This window comes from Leptonychotes weddellii, chromosome 16, assembly GCF_054177405.1.
Source record: "Leptonychotes weddellii isolate Sample4059 chromosome 16, ASM5417740v2, whole genome shotgun sequence".
NCBI classification, from domain to species: Eukaryota; Metazoa; Chordata; class Mammalia; order Carnivora; family Phocidae; genus Leptonychotes; species Leptonychotes weddellii.
The window spans coordinates 24,992,642-25,009,658 of NC_138384.1; the positions used below are offsets into that span (position 1 = coordinate 24,992,642).

At 46.3% G+C, this 17,017-nt stretch overlaps 1 protein-coding gene across 3 annotated transcripts; it reads right to left on the reverse strand.

Annotated features, from left to right (window-relative positions):
• Positions 1-5,202: 5,202 nt before the first annotated feature.
• On the reverse strand, positions 5,203-16,484 carry HERPUD1 (homocysteine inducible ER protein with ubiquitin like domain 1). Of its 3 annotated transcripts, none has more exons than XM_081806565.1 (8): positions 16,214-16,479; positions 13,372-13,449; positions 13,208-13,279; positions 12,155-12,285; positions 9,695-9,817; positions 8,834-9,184; positions 7,208-7,313; positions 5,203-5,965 (listed from the first exon to the last, which is right to left on the reverse strand). In XM_081806565.1, the coding sequence occupies exons 1-8, from the start codon at positions 16,364-16,366 to the stop codon at positions 5,801-5,803; spliced, it is 1,179 nt and encodes a 392-aa protein (XP_081662691.1). In that variant the 5' UTR covers positions 16,367-16,479; the 3' UTR covers positions 5,203-5,800. The 3 variants fall into 3 exon arrangements, with proteins under 3 accessions (XP_081662691.1, XP_081662690.1, XP_006745588.1); XM_081806564.1 differs by having other exon boundaries at positions 13,208-13,282; XM_006745525.3 differs by lacking the exon at positions 5,203-5,965 and having other exon boundaries at positions 7,209-7,313; positions 8,991-9,184; positions 13,208-13,282; positions 16,214-16,484.
• Positions 16,485-17,017: the final 533 nt, after the last annotated feature.

Consider the following 17,017-nt stretch of genomic DNA (forward strand, 5'->3'; position numbering starts at 1 on the left):
ACACCTGAGGCGCCCATATCCCCGCACCTGCCCCGAGAAAGCAACGCACGCGCAGACAACCCCGTGTGCACGTGTGCGCAGACACGCTCCCCCCACGCGCGCACACCGGCCCCCTACGTGGCAACTCCAGCTACATCAGCCCACACCTGTCCTCGCACCCCCCCCCAGGAAACCCCCCAAAACACAAACAGATGCGCTGCTCCTCGTGTCTTTTTTAAAAAACATTTTCATGGGCACTACGTTCACAAAATTTTTGGCGTAGAGTGTTTCCTGAACCTCGATCATTCGAGAACTACTGTCAGGATTTCTGTCTTCTCTGCGTGTGCTTTTATTTTTTTATACCGTGAGCAAATTCTTTATTAAGCTATTTTAAATGCCTTAAAACTGCATGTGCTTTGTTTTGTCTATTATTTACCTAACCTTTTAAACTGACTTGCTTTTTTACTTAAATGCATTTTTTAAAGGGGCCTTTGTATTCTCACTTTAAGTGGAAAAATACACGCATCTAAACCATTTAAAAATAACATGGTTATTAAAATAAAGGGTTCCACCATGGACCCTCTAGATTTGTTCTGCACGCCCCTTCCAGGTCACTCTTGGCACCTTTGGAAAACACTGCATTATTTTGAGCCTCATGCGCCCCGTGTGGTGGGCAGAGCAGGCTTTATATGCCCCAGGGGTCTGCGTTATAGGTGAGGAAGCGGGAGCTCAGAGTGGGGTGCAACTTCCCCAGGGCCCCGTGGCTGGGGCTCAAACCAGCTCTCCCGTCCCCACGCACTCTGCCCTTCCAGGGGACGACCCCTCTGGCCTCACCGCTACAAAGAGCTTCCCCTCACAGGCCAACCCCCGTAAGAACACACCACCACCTTCCCTGTGGTCGCCCCAGTCAGCCTTACCCTCGCTGACCCCACATCCCCTAATCCTGCCCTGTGTCATCGACAATCTCCACCATCCCCTCGCCGGCTTTGCGCCACCTTCTTGCTCTGGCTCTGGATTTGCGATTTCCTGGCAGGCTTTCATTTTTCCTCCCTCATCCTTCATTAAACTCCAGCTCCTTCAAGAATGAGCCTCCCCACCCCGACCCCTTCTTATGGCTCCTCCAATGGCTCTCATCTCACTTTGACGAAAACCCGCATTCCTTACAGTGGCTGCGAGGCCCTATGTGACCTCGCTCCACCCACCTCTGGATCTTATCGCCCACCATTCCCCTCCAGCTACCTTCCAAGACGTTGGCTATGCCGAGCCTCTTCCTACCTCAGGGCCTTTGCACTACTTGGAAGGCCCTTCCCCAATCTTTGCTGGGTTTGCTTCAGCTCCTCCTTCAGGTGTCGCCTCCTCAGAGGTCTTCCCTGACCACTGTCTAACTACTCGCCCTGCCCCAAACCCACTGCTATCTAAAATGTCCCCCAACCCGTTATTCTCTCTCTTGTCTACGTTTCTCCCCGCTAGTCCTTCTCATTTTATGTCCACTTGTTCCCTTGCATGGTGTCTGTCATCCCACCAGGACATAAGCTCCCTGAGGGCAGGGAACAGCCAGCACCAGGTGGGTCCTCAGTACAGAACTGTTGAGTGTTGAATGTAGGGTACATGTGCCTGCCTGTGTGTTCTTCAGCCAGCTGTGTGGACGGGGGACCACAAGCACCTTCACGTTCAGGCATGGACGAATCCAGTGGGTATCAGAGAATTTGCTCCCGTGGCTAGGCCACGGAGAATGCTGTGAGCAAAGCTACTCTTGGATGTCACCGCATCAGAGACAGCCTTCCCGGACCCACTCCCCAGGTCCTCGTGCCATTGATACCCCACCACTTCCGACCTCACCCCTTCCTTCCTGCAAGCCGACTCAGCCCCCTCCCCGGGACGGGAGACCTTTACAAGGCACAGAGCAAAGCCTCCCCTGGAGCCTCCCCCACAGGCATTTGGTCCGAAGCACAGCCAGAGGTGCACCCTCTTCTGAATGCGTGACACAGCCGTCCCGGAAGCAGCCTCCCATTGGCCAGCCCGGCACCCCAGGATGAGGAGCTGGACCCTCATCTCCAAGCCGGGACCCTGTATCAGTCAGCGTTCTGCCAGAGAAACAGAACCTGTAGAAGATGAGCTCATCGTTCATTTATACCACGGAATGGGCTTACGTGATTGCAGAGGCTGGCCAGGCAAGTCTCAAGTCTTAGAGCAGGCCGGCAGGCTGGAGACTGCAGAAGCTCCCTTGCAGGCTGTGGGCTGGACTGCTTCTTCCTCAGGGAAACCTCCCTTTTGCTCTTCAGACCTTTCAGTGAATTGGATGAGGCCCACTCTGATTATAGAGGATAATTGCCTTTACTTAGAATCTGATTGTAGATGTTAATCACATCTGCAAAATACCTTCACGTCAACACCTAGTTAATGATTGGTTGCATAATTGGGCCTTGCCATGGTTGACACGAAGTAACCATCGTCAAGATCACCCTCTGTCAGTTCCGTACCCATGCTCGTGTTCTTAAACCACACCTCATCTCTGGATAAAGACAGTAACAAAGTCATGCTTCCACTTAACGTTATGCCGCTATCCTGCGGTTTTCACAAAAAACATGCTGACCCTTTCCCCAGGAGAGGATGCCAAGTTCTTGGGTGATGGTCACTCTTGTCCTTGATATCCTGTAACTAAAATCCTGTGATGTAAAGTTAGGTATGATTAATTCATCTTATGTTAGATGATAAGGAGACAAGGGAAGAAAATATATAATATGCAAGTGTGTGTGTGCAAACATACAAACAACAAAATGAGGAATATTCAGGACAATTACAGTCCTCATTTCTACACCTGGTTATGTGGCTGTAATTGGGGATTTATAACTCCCTTCTTCCACTACCCATTCCATGTCTTCAGTTAGCACCTCAGATGGTTATTGTTCTCTACCTGGCCGAGTGACCCAAACCTTCATTCCTGAAGAGTCACGGCCATTAGTAGTCCTACCTGAATTGGGTTGTAACTTTCCATTGACTTTAATCACAAGGCATGGTACGAAGAGACAACCTAACGGATCTCCTGTATTTCAGAATTCTTACCTTCATTGTAGAGTGCAGCCCAATTTCCTCTTGATAATCAGGATGGATCCACCCAGCCAACAGAACAACTCCCTTCTTTGCCTATTGATTCAGAAGCAGGAGGACCACAAAGTAGCCAGGTGGCGGTCTTAGTTTTCAGTTTAATGGAATCATTGTCATCCAGTGGATGCATTACTCCCTGTTGTGGGTTGAACTATGTCCCCCGAAGTTCCTGTCCATCCAGAAACTTGGAATGTGAAAGGAGGTCTTTGCAGATGTAAATCCAATGACTGGCATCCTTATAAGGTCATGTGAAGACACAGAGACACAGAAACAGAGGGAAGGAAACTATGTGAAGGAGGCAGAAATTGGAGTGACACAGCTCCAAGCCAAGGAGCATCAAGAAATTGCTGGCAACCACCAGAAGCTAGGAGAAAGGCATGGAACAGGTTCTCCCCCAGGAACCCCAGAAGGAAGCCATCTGCCAACACCTTGATTTCAGACTTCTAGCCACTGGAACTGTGAGAGAATAAATTTCTATTGTTTTAAGCCACCCAGTTTGTAGAATTTCTTATGGTAGTTCTAGGAAATGAATATACTCCTTTGGGAACTAAGACCTCTGGAGCAGAGCACAAGATTGTGGGAAAGAGAAACAAAATTTTTTCTAATCGATCAATAGGGTCATAGTGAGTGTAGTACCACTCCCATTTCTGCCCCTTGATACCTGGACCTGTTGGGAGAAATAGCAGCCTAAGTCCTCATTGATTAGAGCATATACGGCCTTCTGGAGAAACTTGGCCCAGCCCTGCAAAGTATTGCCACCTAAACATTCCACATGGTTCGGTCCTAGGCACCTTCCTAGGAAGGAAGAGGCTGCAGACCGCCCTCCCTTCAGGCCCATCAGCATTTTGAAAATCCTGGAAGTCTGGGATCAAACTGTGGTTTTCAAATTTACTTGACCATGAGCTCATTTTTGCAGTTTCTCCTGTGGAGCTAGGATTTAGGAAAACACACCTCGGAAAACGCAAACTTAAAGAAGCTGCTATGGTTTAAGCTGAAATGAGGAAATTTTGTTTTGTTTTCAGGTATTTAGTTGCTACTTTTTCATGGAGATCCAAACCAGTAATTTTCTAAATACGAATGGTGGTATGTAGTGCATTATTATACTACATTTAGTCACTGTTGTGGAAGCATCAACATTTCTGCCTTCTGCCGCATCCCCCACCTGTCAGCTGTCTTAAGCCTTCCCTGTTGTCTGAAGATCCCCTTTGTCCTGGTGCGGCTTGGGCCAATGTGAATCCTTGTCAGCTGTGCTCGGGAGCATCTTCCTGGAATTATTTTGGGCCCATGGAATCTGGAGTTTCATCATCACAGGCTGACCTCACAGGGAGAGTGGCCCCACTCCTTTAGAAACAGGAGACGGGTATCACCAGCTGTCTGGGGCTCCAAGCACCTTGTCAGATGGTGAGGCCCCCTCCCCTGAAAATCAATAGGCTTTTCTACCCAAGGCTTGAAAAAGACTTAGTATGAACTGTTTGATGAGTATTTGATGTAAACAAGGTTTTCAGTAATGATTCATTTAAATGATCACAACCATGATACAAGTGATTCACTCTGCCGAAAACACCCTGCCCACGCCTTCAGCATTCTGCCTGTAGCATTATTTGTGTGAAAAATACACACAACTGTGTTTTGAGATTAGTCTCAAAATTAATACGTAGAAGATTAAAATCACAGAAGCAAGCTCAGCTTACCAAAAGCCTGCTATATGAGCAGGTGTAATTACCACAGAATTGCCAAGATGGAAGGTACTTAATGCCTTTTTTTTTTAAGTAGGCTCCACACCCAATGGGGGGCTTGAATTCATGACCCTAAGATCAAGAGTCCCATGCTCTACCGACTGGGCCAGCCGGGCGCCCCAATGCCACTAATTTAAACCTGGGGAATTCAAGTCTGATGGGTTTTACAAAGCCAGTACTGTTGGAATCAGGGAATGGGGACAAACACACGTATATTCTTAGTAAATTAAAACTTTCATGGCCTTACCTTATCATTCTTCACTAGTACAAATAGTCCTTTTATAAAAAGAAGCAAAACATTCAGGTGACTCACAAGTTAGCACTGTTGACCACCCAGTGACATGGACATGGAGCAAACTGCTAAGATGACAAGAGTCTCTGCCAGGGTCATTCATAGTAAAACTTTATTGAAAAGAAAACCCAGCAAAGGTTTTCACCTCTGCAAAGTTCCCCTTGGTTTAAAGTAAAGCACTGCATTTTAAAAAGCAATTATACATAAGTCTTTCCTAGAAAAGTCCTGCTAAAACATGTCTAGCAATTTCACTGATTATATAAAGTAGTACACTTAGTGTAATTTAAACATTCCAACAGGAATCAAATCGTACCAGCAGAACCATTTCTGCATCTATGATATCTATGTACAAACACACATGCAGACTCACACACCTGAAAAGTTCCTCAGGCATAAACATGCGACACTAATGCCTTCTACTTACAATGCCTATGAAACTACATACAGTATATATTAAAGCTCTTCAGAGAATAAAGACATGAGAAGCCTTGGACATTTTTTGTTCATCAATTTGTATCATGGCTTCATGTCTTAGTTTCTGCTTTTGCTTGATCACAAAAGCATATCCTCCTCCTCGTTGATTCTCGAATTCTGTGCCACTGCCATGTCCAGGTGAGGAAATCTAGCTGGAGTCAGAAGATCCAGTCCACGCCTGTCGAAGCCTCCAGCAGCCAGAAAGCAAGCACCATCAATTTGCTATGGCTGGGGGGCCTTCTGGAAGGAGAGAAGCAAAGAAAGTCTTGAAGACAAGCCAGGCTGTGCTCATAAACGAAGGGCTGGTCTGCTCGTCGTCCAGTACATCCCTGTCTGGAGGAAGGCGGTTGGGGTCTTCAACTTCAGCATCAGGGCCTTCCTACAGTTAATGAAACACAATGAGAAAACCATTAGGACATAATGTCAGGAAAGGGCAGAGTAAATCCCTGGCCCCATATTCAAAGCAACCAGGCAGACAGGACCGCAGGAAATGGTGTCCTCGGCTGGATGTTGAGTTCTCAGGCCTCACAGCATAACTGCTGGTGACCTTCTCCCAGTTTTGAAAATCCCTGGCAATAAGTATTAGAACAAAAGAAGTAACCAGATCTTTATTATTAAACTCATGAATTAAGTTAACCACTTCATTAAATATGGATATTCTGATTTTGGCAGTGTTTCGAGTTAAGAAACTAAAAATGGAAACCCAGAGTTCTAAAAATTTATATTATAAAAGAATATCCTTTGGGATTATGGATTAAACTGCTCTATAAATCTAGGGAAATTCTCCAGGAAATCCATTCTGGAAGTGAGACATGCTTATATTCCTAATCTTTAATTAGAATAACTATCCATTAGCAGTTTCCATGGTATAACACATGGTTATAGACCTCTGAATGCTCAAAATAGTGAGTTTAAAAAAACATTATTTACATTTGCCAAGATGCAAATTGCCACAGGACTAAAATACCTGATGGATTTTATGGCATACTCAATGTTTTTTTAAAAATAGCTACTGCTGGGGCGCCTGGGTGACTCAGTCGTTAAGCGTCTGCCTTCGGCTGGGGTCATGATCCCAGAGTCCTGGGATCGAGCCCCGCATCAGGCTCCCTGCTCGTGGGAAGCCTGCTTCTCCCTCTCCCACTCCCCCCGCTTGTGTTTCCTCTCTCACTGTCTGTCAAATAAATAAATAAAACCTTTAAAAATAAATAAATAAATAAATAAAAATAGCTACTGCTAGGGGTGCCTGGGTGGGCTCAGTCAGTTACGTGTCTGACTCTTGGTTTCTGCTCAGGTCATGATCTCAGGGTCACGGGATCGAGCCCCGTGTTGGGCTCCGCACTCGGTGCAGGGAGTCTGCTTGAGATTCTCTCTATCCCTCTCTCTCTTCTCCCCCACCCCACCCACCTGCTTGCAGACACGCATGGTCTTGCTCTCTCTCAAAATAAATAAATCTTAAAAAAAAAAAAAAAAAAAGCTACTGCTCTAAGAACAAATTTGAAAAAATCTTGAAACTTCAGCCTAATGAAATGGTAAACTATGAGGCTAAGTATCTAAATGTTAAGGATTTGAGAGCCTGGCATTTCACAAGAAGCTTGCTGGGCTCCCCCTGGGAGCTCCTTACCTGTAAGTTATTGTTGGGGTCCTGATTTATAGCTTCATGAGGAGGACCATCGTTTGGGAAGTTCTGAACCGGCCTCTGCCTAAATGGAAACCACCCAACGTGATGCCTTCAAAGGAAGCACATACAAGTTCATCTTAGCAAATCACAGTGACCTTTGTTCAAGAATTTAAGGCTCTTCTTGATTAGATAGGGTCCCCCTTGCTCTCCTCCTCTAATCACAGCAATGCTCTGATTAGAAGCTCACAGCCAGGCCCATCTGCAGAGACTTTCTACCACACCGTCTCCTAGACTTCCTCACTGGCCTGTTAGCTTCTTCAACGTCACTATGGGGACTATGTTTTATTCAGCACTGTGTGCCCACCAACATTAACAGCACCCTGCACACAGAAAGTACTCTTGCTGATCCTGAACTAAACTTTATACCTGCAAACCTGAGCAGGGGGTCGGGGAGGGATAAACACACACATGCACACAGAGCTGGGGTTAGAATATGTAATAACCTACATAATAATAAGACCTAAATTTGGTCACAAATATATGATTCTAGAGACTAAAAAACTTAAAAAATTGACTAATATTTTATTTGGAAAATCCAACTAAATACAAGTCTTATAGCAAATATGACAAAATATTAACATGATTAATTCTGGATATAAGAGTAATTGTTTTATTATTCAAATATTGCTCTCTTAAGATTTTTAAAACTAAAGAATCCATTTTCACTCCATAGGAAAAATTTGTCAGTTCTGACCACAAACAAGGACATACCACTTTAGGCCAGGGTTTCTCACCTTTGGCACTACTGACATATTGGGCTGGATATTTACTGTGGGGCTGTCCTGTGCTTTGTAGGATGCTTAGCAGCACCTCTGGCCTCTACCTACTAGATGCCAGTAGGACCACCCCTCTAGTTGTGACAGTCAAGTGTCACACCCTAGGAGTACAAAATCATCCTGGTTGAGAACCACTACTCTGAGCCGTGGATAAAGCCAAACGTCAGGTCTGTAAAGGTTCCCTGGCCCTTTAGAGCTTTGCTGCCGTCAGTGCCTGACCTCTAATCCTGGAAGGCAGCAACTACAGCTTGATAAAAGATAAACTTGTTTTTATTCAAAACAAATACAATTTTCCCTTTCATGCTTTAGAATGGCCATATTATTGTGGTTCATGAGCCTGGCAGGTCCCTTATCTAGAAGAAAACAGAATGTCCTTCTTGCATTAACATACGATTAATGTGTTCTCAGCAGTGCCCAACCAAACTGTCAGTTCCTTGCACTGAAGGTGCCAGAATAATATGCCGTTTAAATACACTTCCATAGGGATGCCTGGGTGGCTCAGTCGGTCAAGTGTCCAACTCTTGATTTTGTCTCAGGTTATGATCTCAGGATCGTGAGAGTGAGCCCCGCATCGGGCTCTGCACTGGGCATGGAGCCTGCTTAAGATTCTCTCTCTCCCCTTCTGCCCCTCCCCTGCTCGCACTCTTAATAAAATCTTATAAACAGAAACACACTTTCATAAATGATGACTGAGACTGCTCAAAAAAAGAGAAAAATCTGTACTTGGTTTGAGCCCCCATGCAGCATTAATTTGTAATAAAGGGAAAGAAGGAAAGCGAAATCATCTGCTTACAGGTACATAACGATGGTGGCCCCCATGACCATAAGGAACCTGCTCAGGGAGGAGTAGAAGTAGAGGATACTGAGAAAAACGGAAAATGTGGCTGCTGAATAGGTCCAATCCAACCAATCTCGATTTATTTCATCATCTTCTTCCACAATAGGGCCACCTTGTGCATTCATCCGCAAATTTTGATTGGCCCCAGGATTAACCACCACTGGAGGAGCAGCATTCTGATTGGCTGGCTGGTTCTCTGCTGGAAACTGGTTGTGAATAGGGGCTGGAGCAGGTGCAGAGACCACAGGTAGCTCTTGTGCACTTGGTGAAGGGACAAAAGCCCCCGATGCAGCAGTGGCCGCTAAACTAAAATAAAATCAACAGAGGCAGATACTGTTGAGAGCAAAGCACTGTGAAGACTGTGCTTCTCATAGCCTTATTTACACAGGGTCTTTTACTGTTAAGAATTATAAGTAGGTACATGAAAAATTTGACTTTTCTTTAACTTAGTGAATAATTTCTTTACTAACAATTGAATCTATAAATGCCTTTTCTGCTCCTGAGAGCGCCACATGGTAAATTTCATCTGGAGTTGAAAGTATAAAACTATAAAAGTATGGTACAGTAGCAAATTAAACTTTTCACGAAACTAAAGATACCTCGTATTGAAAAGGAAGTAACTGATTCTGGATGAGTCATCAAACTATGTACAGACACAAGCCCCCCTGAATTAATACACAAATTAGGTAGCAGTTATCACTTACACCCTCCTCCACTCACCGGGCCAGACAGAGCAAGGCTCTGCAGAGACTGATGACTACCCTCATTCCTCCACCCCTCGCCCGGCCGCCCCCAGCAGGACAGGAAAGGACTCACTATTGCATGTAGTACTGCCGTGCGTAGATCTGCTGGAACCAGGAGAGCTGCAGCCAACCATAGGTTGTATAGCCCGAGAAACCAGGCCCCAGGCCTTGGAACACTCGCTGGACAGCTTCAGGCCTATGACGGATTTTTTTAAAAACACTCATTTTGACTTGGTGTCGTATGAATAAACGCAGAGGTCTAAATTACAACTAGCACTTGGAAGAGAGAGCAAAGAGGAGGCTGTGTGACAGCTCACTGGGAGAGGACTGTGTGAGGCCCCCGTGCGACGCGAGCACAGGCAGTGCTGACAGAGCCCTACTCTCAGCAGGTCACTGCCAGGACGTGTAAACCAGCGGGGCCCGTTCAGGCTAGGTGGACCCGCACCCCCAGTCTCCATTTGCTGAGTGTCACTGCAGCTCTAAACCCACCGTTTATCCTTCAAAGAGCAGCCCTAAAAAGCCACATCTCTCTCAAAGCCTTTCCTGAAGAAAACCAGCCCCTCCTCCTACTACCCATTTCTCCCCACCCCTAAATCTGAGCTACACGGCGGGGCAGAGTTACGTGTGTATGTGGCATCACTCATGCGTGCTTACTGACCACTGGTGCCCTGTACAGGCTGCTGGGCTGTTACCTCACTGGATCCCCACCAACCTGTGGGGAGGGAGCTTCCCCCTCCACGTCACAGAAGGGAGCCTGAATACAGCTCAGGGAAGACGAGGGATTTGCAGGAAGTCACTGAGCTAGTTAAATAGCAGGGCTGGATTTGAGACCTGTTTGACACCAAACTCCTATTTCTTAAGCAGAGCATATGGGTGTCATCTTTGGCTTTGTGCCCTTTTCAGAGTGAACTCCTTTGGCAGCAATTCACAAAACTAAAAGCATTGTGGAAAAATCAGGAACTGGTTATGTGATCATCTCTGCTGGTTAACTCCCATCCTTAAAATTATATGCACTGGCTACTCAATAAATAGGTGTTGAATACAATCGACAAGTTTTATCAAGGTGAAATTCACATACATATGGGCCACAAATCTCAAGTTGTATGGCTAGAATAAGGGAAGTAGTTTTAAGTGTTTCTATCCAATTATCCAATTTATATGCGGACAATCTTTTTCTCTTTTAAGGGCTCAATCTCAAGACCCTGAGATCGAGTCAGACGCTCAACTGCCTGACCCACCCAGGTGCCCCTATGCTGACAGTCTTTTAACCAAATTCCCGAGCCAGAGTGTTTCTAAAATGGTATTCCAATTCAAGTAGGTCTTGGTGTAATATTGTTTTCGATCGTTTAAAAATGTTATAGTGCAAGGAAATGAGATGATAACAAAGTGCTTTTGTAGCTCTGATGAGGACAGCATTGTAGATATGCAAGAGAACTCTAAGGTTTTACTCAAGTACGTAGGGGTGAACTGACATGATGTCTAGGAGTTACTTAAACATGTCAGAAAGGAAAAAGCAAAGGGCGAATAGATGAAACAAGCATGGCGAAACTATGATCATTACTGGGCTCAGGTGATGTCTATGTGAGGTTCATTACACAGTTCCCTCTGCTCTTGTGTGTATTTGAAATTTCCGTTAAGGAAAAAAAAACAACTCATCATTCCTCAAATACCTGACTTTGTCAAAATCAAATATTAATAATAACTACTAGGAAAAGGAAAGCAGGGGAGTTGAGGGGCTACAGAATTTCAACTCGCAGTTAATTATTTTTTTCTCATAAGAACTTTCATAATAAGATGTTCCAAGAGCTATGAAATCCAAACATTAGAGCATTTAGTCACTCTTGGCTTTTGCTCTAAAGACAAGACCTTTTTTTCCCAGCACCACCAACTCAGTCCTTGGCAGAGCATTTCTTCATCTTTTCACCTTTTGTCACCCATTGTTAAGACAGACAAAGCACAAAGCCACTGGCAAAGCAGCTGTGAGATGCTTACACTGGCTGTTTTCTCCGCAGCAGCAGCAGCAGCACTAAGTCCCTATCATGAGGTCAGCACAATGCGAAGCACACCCACGTGGGAAGGGAAATGCCTACATTTTCAACTCGTGCATCCCCATATGTTTATGTGTTCTTAAAAGGCTGTGTATTAAGAAAAGTTAAATACATAACAGATCTTTAAAGTGAAGCCCTTAAAAAGCAAAATTTTGTACATTTTAAAGTTCTGTGACTATATACTATAAACATACTTTATTCTTTTTTTTTTTTTTTTAAAGATTTTATTTATTTATTTGCGAGAGAGAGAATGAGAGACAGAGAGCACGAGAGGGAGGAGGGTCAGAGGGAGAAGCAGACTCCCCGCTGAGCAGGGAGCCCGATGCGGGACTCGATCCCGGGACTCCAGGATCATGACCCGAGCCGAAGGCAGTCGCTTAACCGACTGAGCCACCCAGGCGCCCTAAACATACTTTATTCTTAAAATTGATGCAAATGATGCATGTCCGTGTTGTATAAACCTGGTTCTCTATTGTAACACTCACCTTGAGATATTCTCCCATCCAGAGGGAGAAAGGTTCCGAAGAACCTCCCTTTGCCTTAAGCTATCACCCGAGGAATCCCCAGGATACTGTCCCTGATGGAGACCAGCAGGCTGCTCTGTGGATTCAGCAACCTAAGTAAGTGTAAGATGAATATTAGAACAAAGGATCTGATGCAATTGTCTGCAACCAAACTAAAAGGATTCTTTTGCTGTGAATGGCATGTCCCTCACCCCGACCTCTGAACTTGACAAAAGTAAACAGATGCAATGTTATGTAAAAAATACTCTGAAATTTGTTCAACCCAATTTCAATATATAGATATTTTAAAAATCCGTATTTTTTCCTCGAGTAACTATGCTGTAATTTCATTACTAAATCAAGAAACTAAATCTGACCAACAAGATTTATAAATACAACCTAGCCAGCAACCTAAAGGAAAGAAATTTCCTATCCTACGTTCAGATGTTTCAGGAAATAGAGTCGTAATCCTAATTTAGAGTGTTATCACTACATTAGAATATTATTACTGTATATTCAAATCAACACTGTGAAGTGAAAAATAAATGATTTTGGTTGTCAAACATAAGTCAGTCTTTAGAGATCACGTGATAGAGATGGTGGTCTTTTCCTATCCGATTAAATACATCACAATGAAAATTTCCAAAGGAAATATATTCACTTTTTTACTGTTCATAAAAATGAGTGATTCCTTAGAAGCAGCTTATTATGTGCTAAATTCAGTAAAAACCCATTTTAGAGTGTCTTGCTGATTTAGTGATCTGGATACACAGCTATTGCAGGTCAAATCATGTCCCGGAAGACAGTGTAATGTAGAACTCTACTTTCCCACTACACACGAATGGCACAGTCTACTACTATAATAGCAGACATGCACTTGTATTGATAAGTTTCTAATTCCTGATTATCACTGGGGAAGAAACAAACTATTACTTGATAAAAAGGCAATAAAATCTCTTTTTTCCAACTCTCTTTATTTCTACCATGAGGGTCTGATTTATAGAGATTGCTATAATCTTGAAAAAGCAGACATACCTTTGCACTGGTTTCTGACATTTTTGAAGGACCCTTCACATTGCACACCAGATGCAAAACATGCCATTTTTCCTGCTAAAAGTAATAAGGAGGTACTTTAGGACCTAAATTCAACCTGGTAAGTGCTTAAAAAACATTCAAAAGTTAATGTGTAAATGATGTACCTTTGGAAGCAAGTCCTTGAGACACTGGTGATCCAACAACAGCTTTCCAGAATAAATTAACCTCTGGTCCTCTGGACACTAGTCATGGAAAGAAAGAGTAGCACAGGTCAGCATTTAGCTCCCACAAGTTCCCAACCACAGAAGAAACTTTTATACAAATAACTCGAACATGGGTGTTTTTTCCTAGAATCACCGGAAAGCATTTTTCCAAAGGTCTCATATACAAAACTCTCCTTTATAAAGTGCTGAACTTTTAATTTCTCTCTAACATACAAATAAATTTAGGATGGCAAATCATCTCCAGTCCACAAAACCTATGGTGACCTACATGACTTTTAAATTCCCAAGGAAATTCCTTTCTGCCATTAAAAACACAAATTGTATGGTCTCAGAGAAAGCTCAGTGCTCCCAAGCAAGGTCAGCCTTCACCAAAATCACCTCGTATTGTCCTAAGATAACACAAAGCAATTCTAAACTAATTCTAAACTCTCAAAGAGACTTTTCCCAATATACAAATGCAGCTACAGAGGAGGTATTCAACCCTGTGAGATTTAGTATCCCTGTTTGAAGGGAGGAAAAGTCTGAAACGGACTTGTCTAAGGTCACCTGCTGCTAAAAAGTCAAGACTCCAACCCCTCTTCTCCTTCCCAGTAATTTCAAACTGCAAGGACTCTCCACACTTTCATACAAATCTCACTTTTAAAATCTATTTTTAATTCCTTTAAAAACCATACTTAAAACGAATAGCCTCAAATGATATATACCAAAGCTAGTACACTAGAGCTCACCAACCAGTGCCGATACAAACAACTATGCAAAATTTGGCATAAAGCTGCTCCTGCCAAGTAGCTGGAGATTATAAAGCAAACTGTTTAAAACAATCAAAACAACAACTGCATCTATTTATCTGCATAAATCAGGAATTTTTGACACTATGCACCTAAAACTACAGAACCAAATTGGATACTTTCTTCACCACTGTTCCGATCGACTTTATAGGTAATGCTATACACATAATTTTATAAAACGCTACTGGAGAGGTGGGGTCCTGCTTTACATTGAAGAGTTCCACACTAGTAAAGGTTTGAAAACCATAGCTGCCTGTGGGTTTCCTTTTAGAGGCCTGACCTGACGTGCTGTGTCTTTACCCAGAAGGCTGATTTGAAAAAAATTATAAAAGTAAGACTTCTCAGGTTAGAAACCAAATGATGAGTGCTCTCCAGCTGTGATTTTTAAGCACAAACTTACGCACCTGAGGGGTCTTTTATTTGGGTCTTCGGACTTAATAGGAGTGATGTTTGTCACCCAAGGAAGCCCTTAAGGGAAGCTCTCCTCCAAAACACTGCCTTTTACCAAATGATGCAACTAGCGACTACACCTATCTGCGTACCTAATAGCCATTCTCAGAGCAACACAGCCACCTAGTTTCTTGGAAGCAGCTGGGGTCAAACTATACACAGTCCCAAGGGGTATGCTAAAGAATTGAAAGCTTGGGGCGCCTGGGTGGCTCAGTTGGTTAAACGACTGCCTTCGGCTCAGGTCATGATCCTGGAGTCCCGGGATCGAGTTCCGCATCGGGCTCTCTGCTCAGCAAGGGGTCTGCCTCTCCCTCTGACCCTCTTCCCTCTCGTGCTCTCTGTCTCTCATTCTCTCTCTCTCAAATAAATAAATAAAATCTTAAAAAAAAAAAAAGAATTGAAAGCTTATTAGATAAATAAGCAAAATTCAAAAGAATAACTCAGAAGGAAAACTCACTTCTACCTTCCATACTGCACAAATAAGGAGCAAAAAGAGCCTGACCCCCGAGCTACCACACACGGCAACTTTACAGATAACAAGGAAGAATTTCACAATCTTTTTCGCCCCGATGTCTCCTCCTGTCTGATGGAGAATTACACTTGTGGGCAGTAAAAGCACACTGTGACACTTACATAATATCAGAGTAGAAAGTAAATACAGGAAGGATGCAGCCGCCTCCATCACGTGGGGCGGACGGAGGGCGGTGCTAAGGGTGATGTTGACAGATGTGTCCACCAAAACAAAGCGAGGAAGTCTGTAATTGAGGGGCCAAAGTCTTAAAACCCAGACTCAGGGAGACTCTTTGTGCCTGCTTCCCTTCTAACTCACTCTAGCCAGAAAGCGCGCGGGGCTCCTCCCCGGGACTCGGCGAAGGCTGCGGAGACCGGCGCGGCAGGGAGGGGCCCAGGGCGGAAGGTGGACGGGGAGGGGAAGAGCCACGTCTCGCTCCTGGGTGTGGGACCTTAAGTACACACTCCCTGGGCGCTCCCCGTTTCCCTAGCCACTGGCCTCCGCCGCCTCCGCTCCACACTGAGACGCGGCATTCAGAAAATCCACTTGGCAGCATTTCTGTGTCCTCGCTTCTAGCCAGTGGATGCAATCCTAACGCGGAACGCCTAGCCGCCCTGTCCTTTCGGGGAAACTGAGGCTGGAAGGGTGCAATGACTCACCCAAGGTCAAACTGCTGTCTCAACGGCTTGGCTAAGGCCCGAAGCCAGACCCAGGGGACGGGGCAGTGGTCCGGGAGGTGGGGCTGGGACCACGGGAGATGAAGTGACAAGGGAAGGCGTCCCGTCGGGAAGGCGGGGCGATGGCGGCCTAGGACTTGGAGGTGACGGCCACTGGGCCGGGTGCGGCGGCGCCTACCGCGTCAGGGTAGGGCAAGCCCCCAGCCCTGGGGAAGTGACCTGGTGAGGACCAGCCGTCGGGGGAGGGGCGGCAAAGGGATAAGCTGGAAGGGAAGGGGAGGCGGACGCGAGGCGGGCCGAGGGGATGACAGCCGGGGCGGGAGGCGCTGGCAGGGGGAGTCGGGGGCCCCTCTCACCGGGCGCTCGGGGTAGACGCGGCTCAGATGCGCCTTGAGGCGGCCCACGCTCCAGCTGCGGTCGCCGCTCAGCTCCAAGTCGCGGTGGCGCTGGTTGGGGCTCTTCACCAGGAGCGTGACGGGCTCAGGCTCGGGTTCGGGCTCGACCTCCATGTCGGCTGCGCTGTGGGTTCCGCGGCGCTCCGAGATGCCAGGCAGGCGGCGACGCAGCCCCCCACAAGCCCCGCAACGACGGTTCGCGTCTCTGGAGCGCGCGCGCGCCCCCGCCTCAGACGCCTTTTATAGGCACCTCGCGCCAGGGCTCTGCGGCGAGAACGCTCTGTGGCTGCCTCCCATTGGCTGAGGCGGAGGTCACGGCCCTAACGTGGCCCAATCGGCGCCCGGATCCGTGGGCGGAGGGGCGGGCCGAGCACGTGGTCGCAGGCTGATGCAACCCGTCGGTCGTGCGTCGCCCGGAATCCCGGCTGCGGCCCCGGAACCCGGGTTCGGCGGCCATGTTTGGGTGCGCTGCGGCCCGCAGAGGCGCCGAGGCCCTGACGGAACTGGGGTGCGCCCTACCTCGGGTTGTTCCAGGCGCCCCGAGCAGGGTCAGGCCGGCAGACCCCCGGCTTGGCGGCTTCTGCAAATTGTGCCCTCACAGAGCAGCTCTCCCCGCCCGTTTTGACCCCAGGCGCCAAGGCGCACTTCCCCTTTCCCTTCCCGGTGGGCGGCCCGGGACGTCAGGCCCCACAGCCTGCCTTACGGGGGAGGCTTCCCCATGCTTACCCCGACCCCAGCCCAAAGAGCAGCTCGGTGGACTCCGTT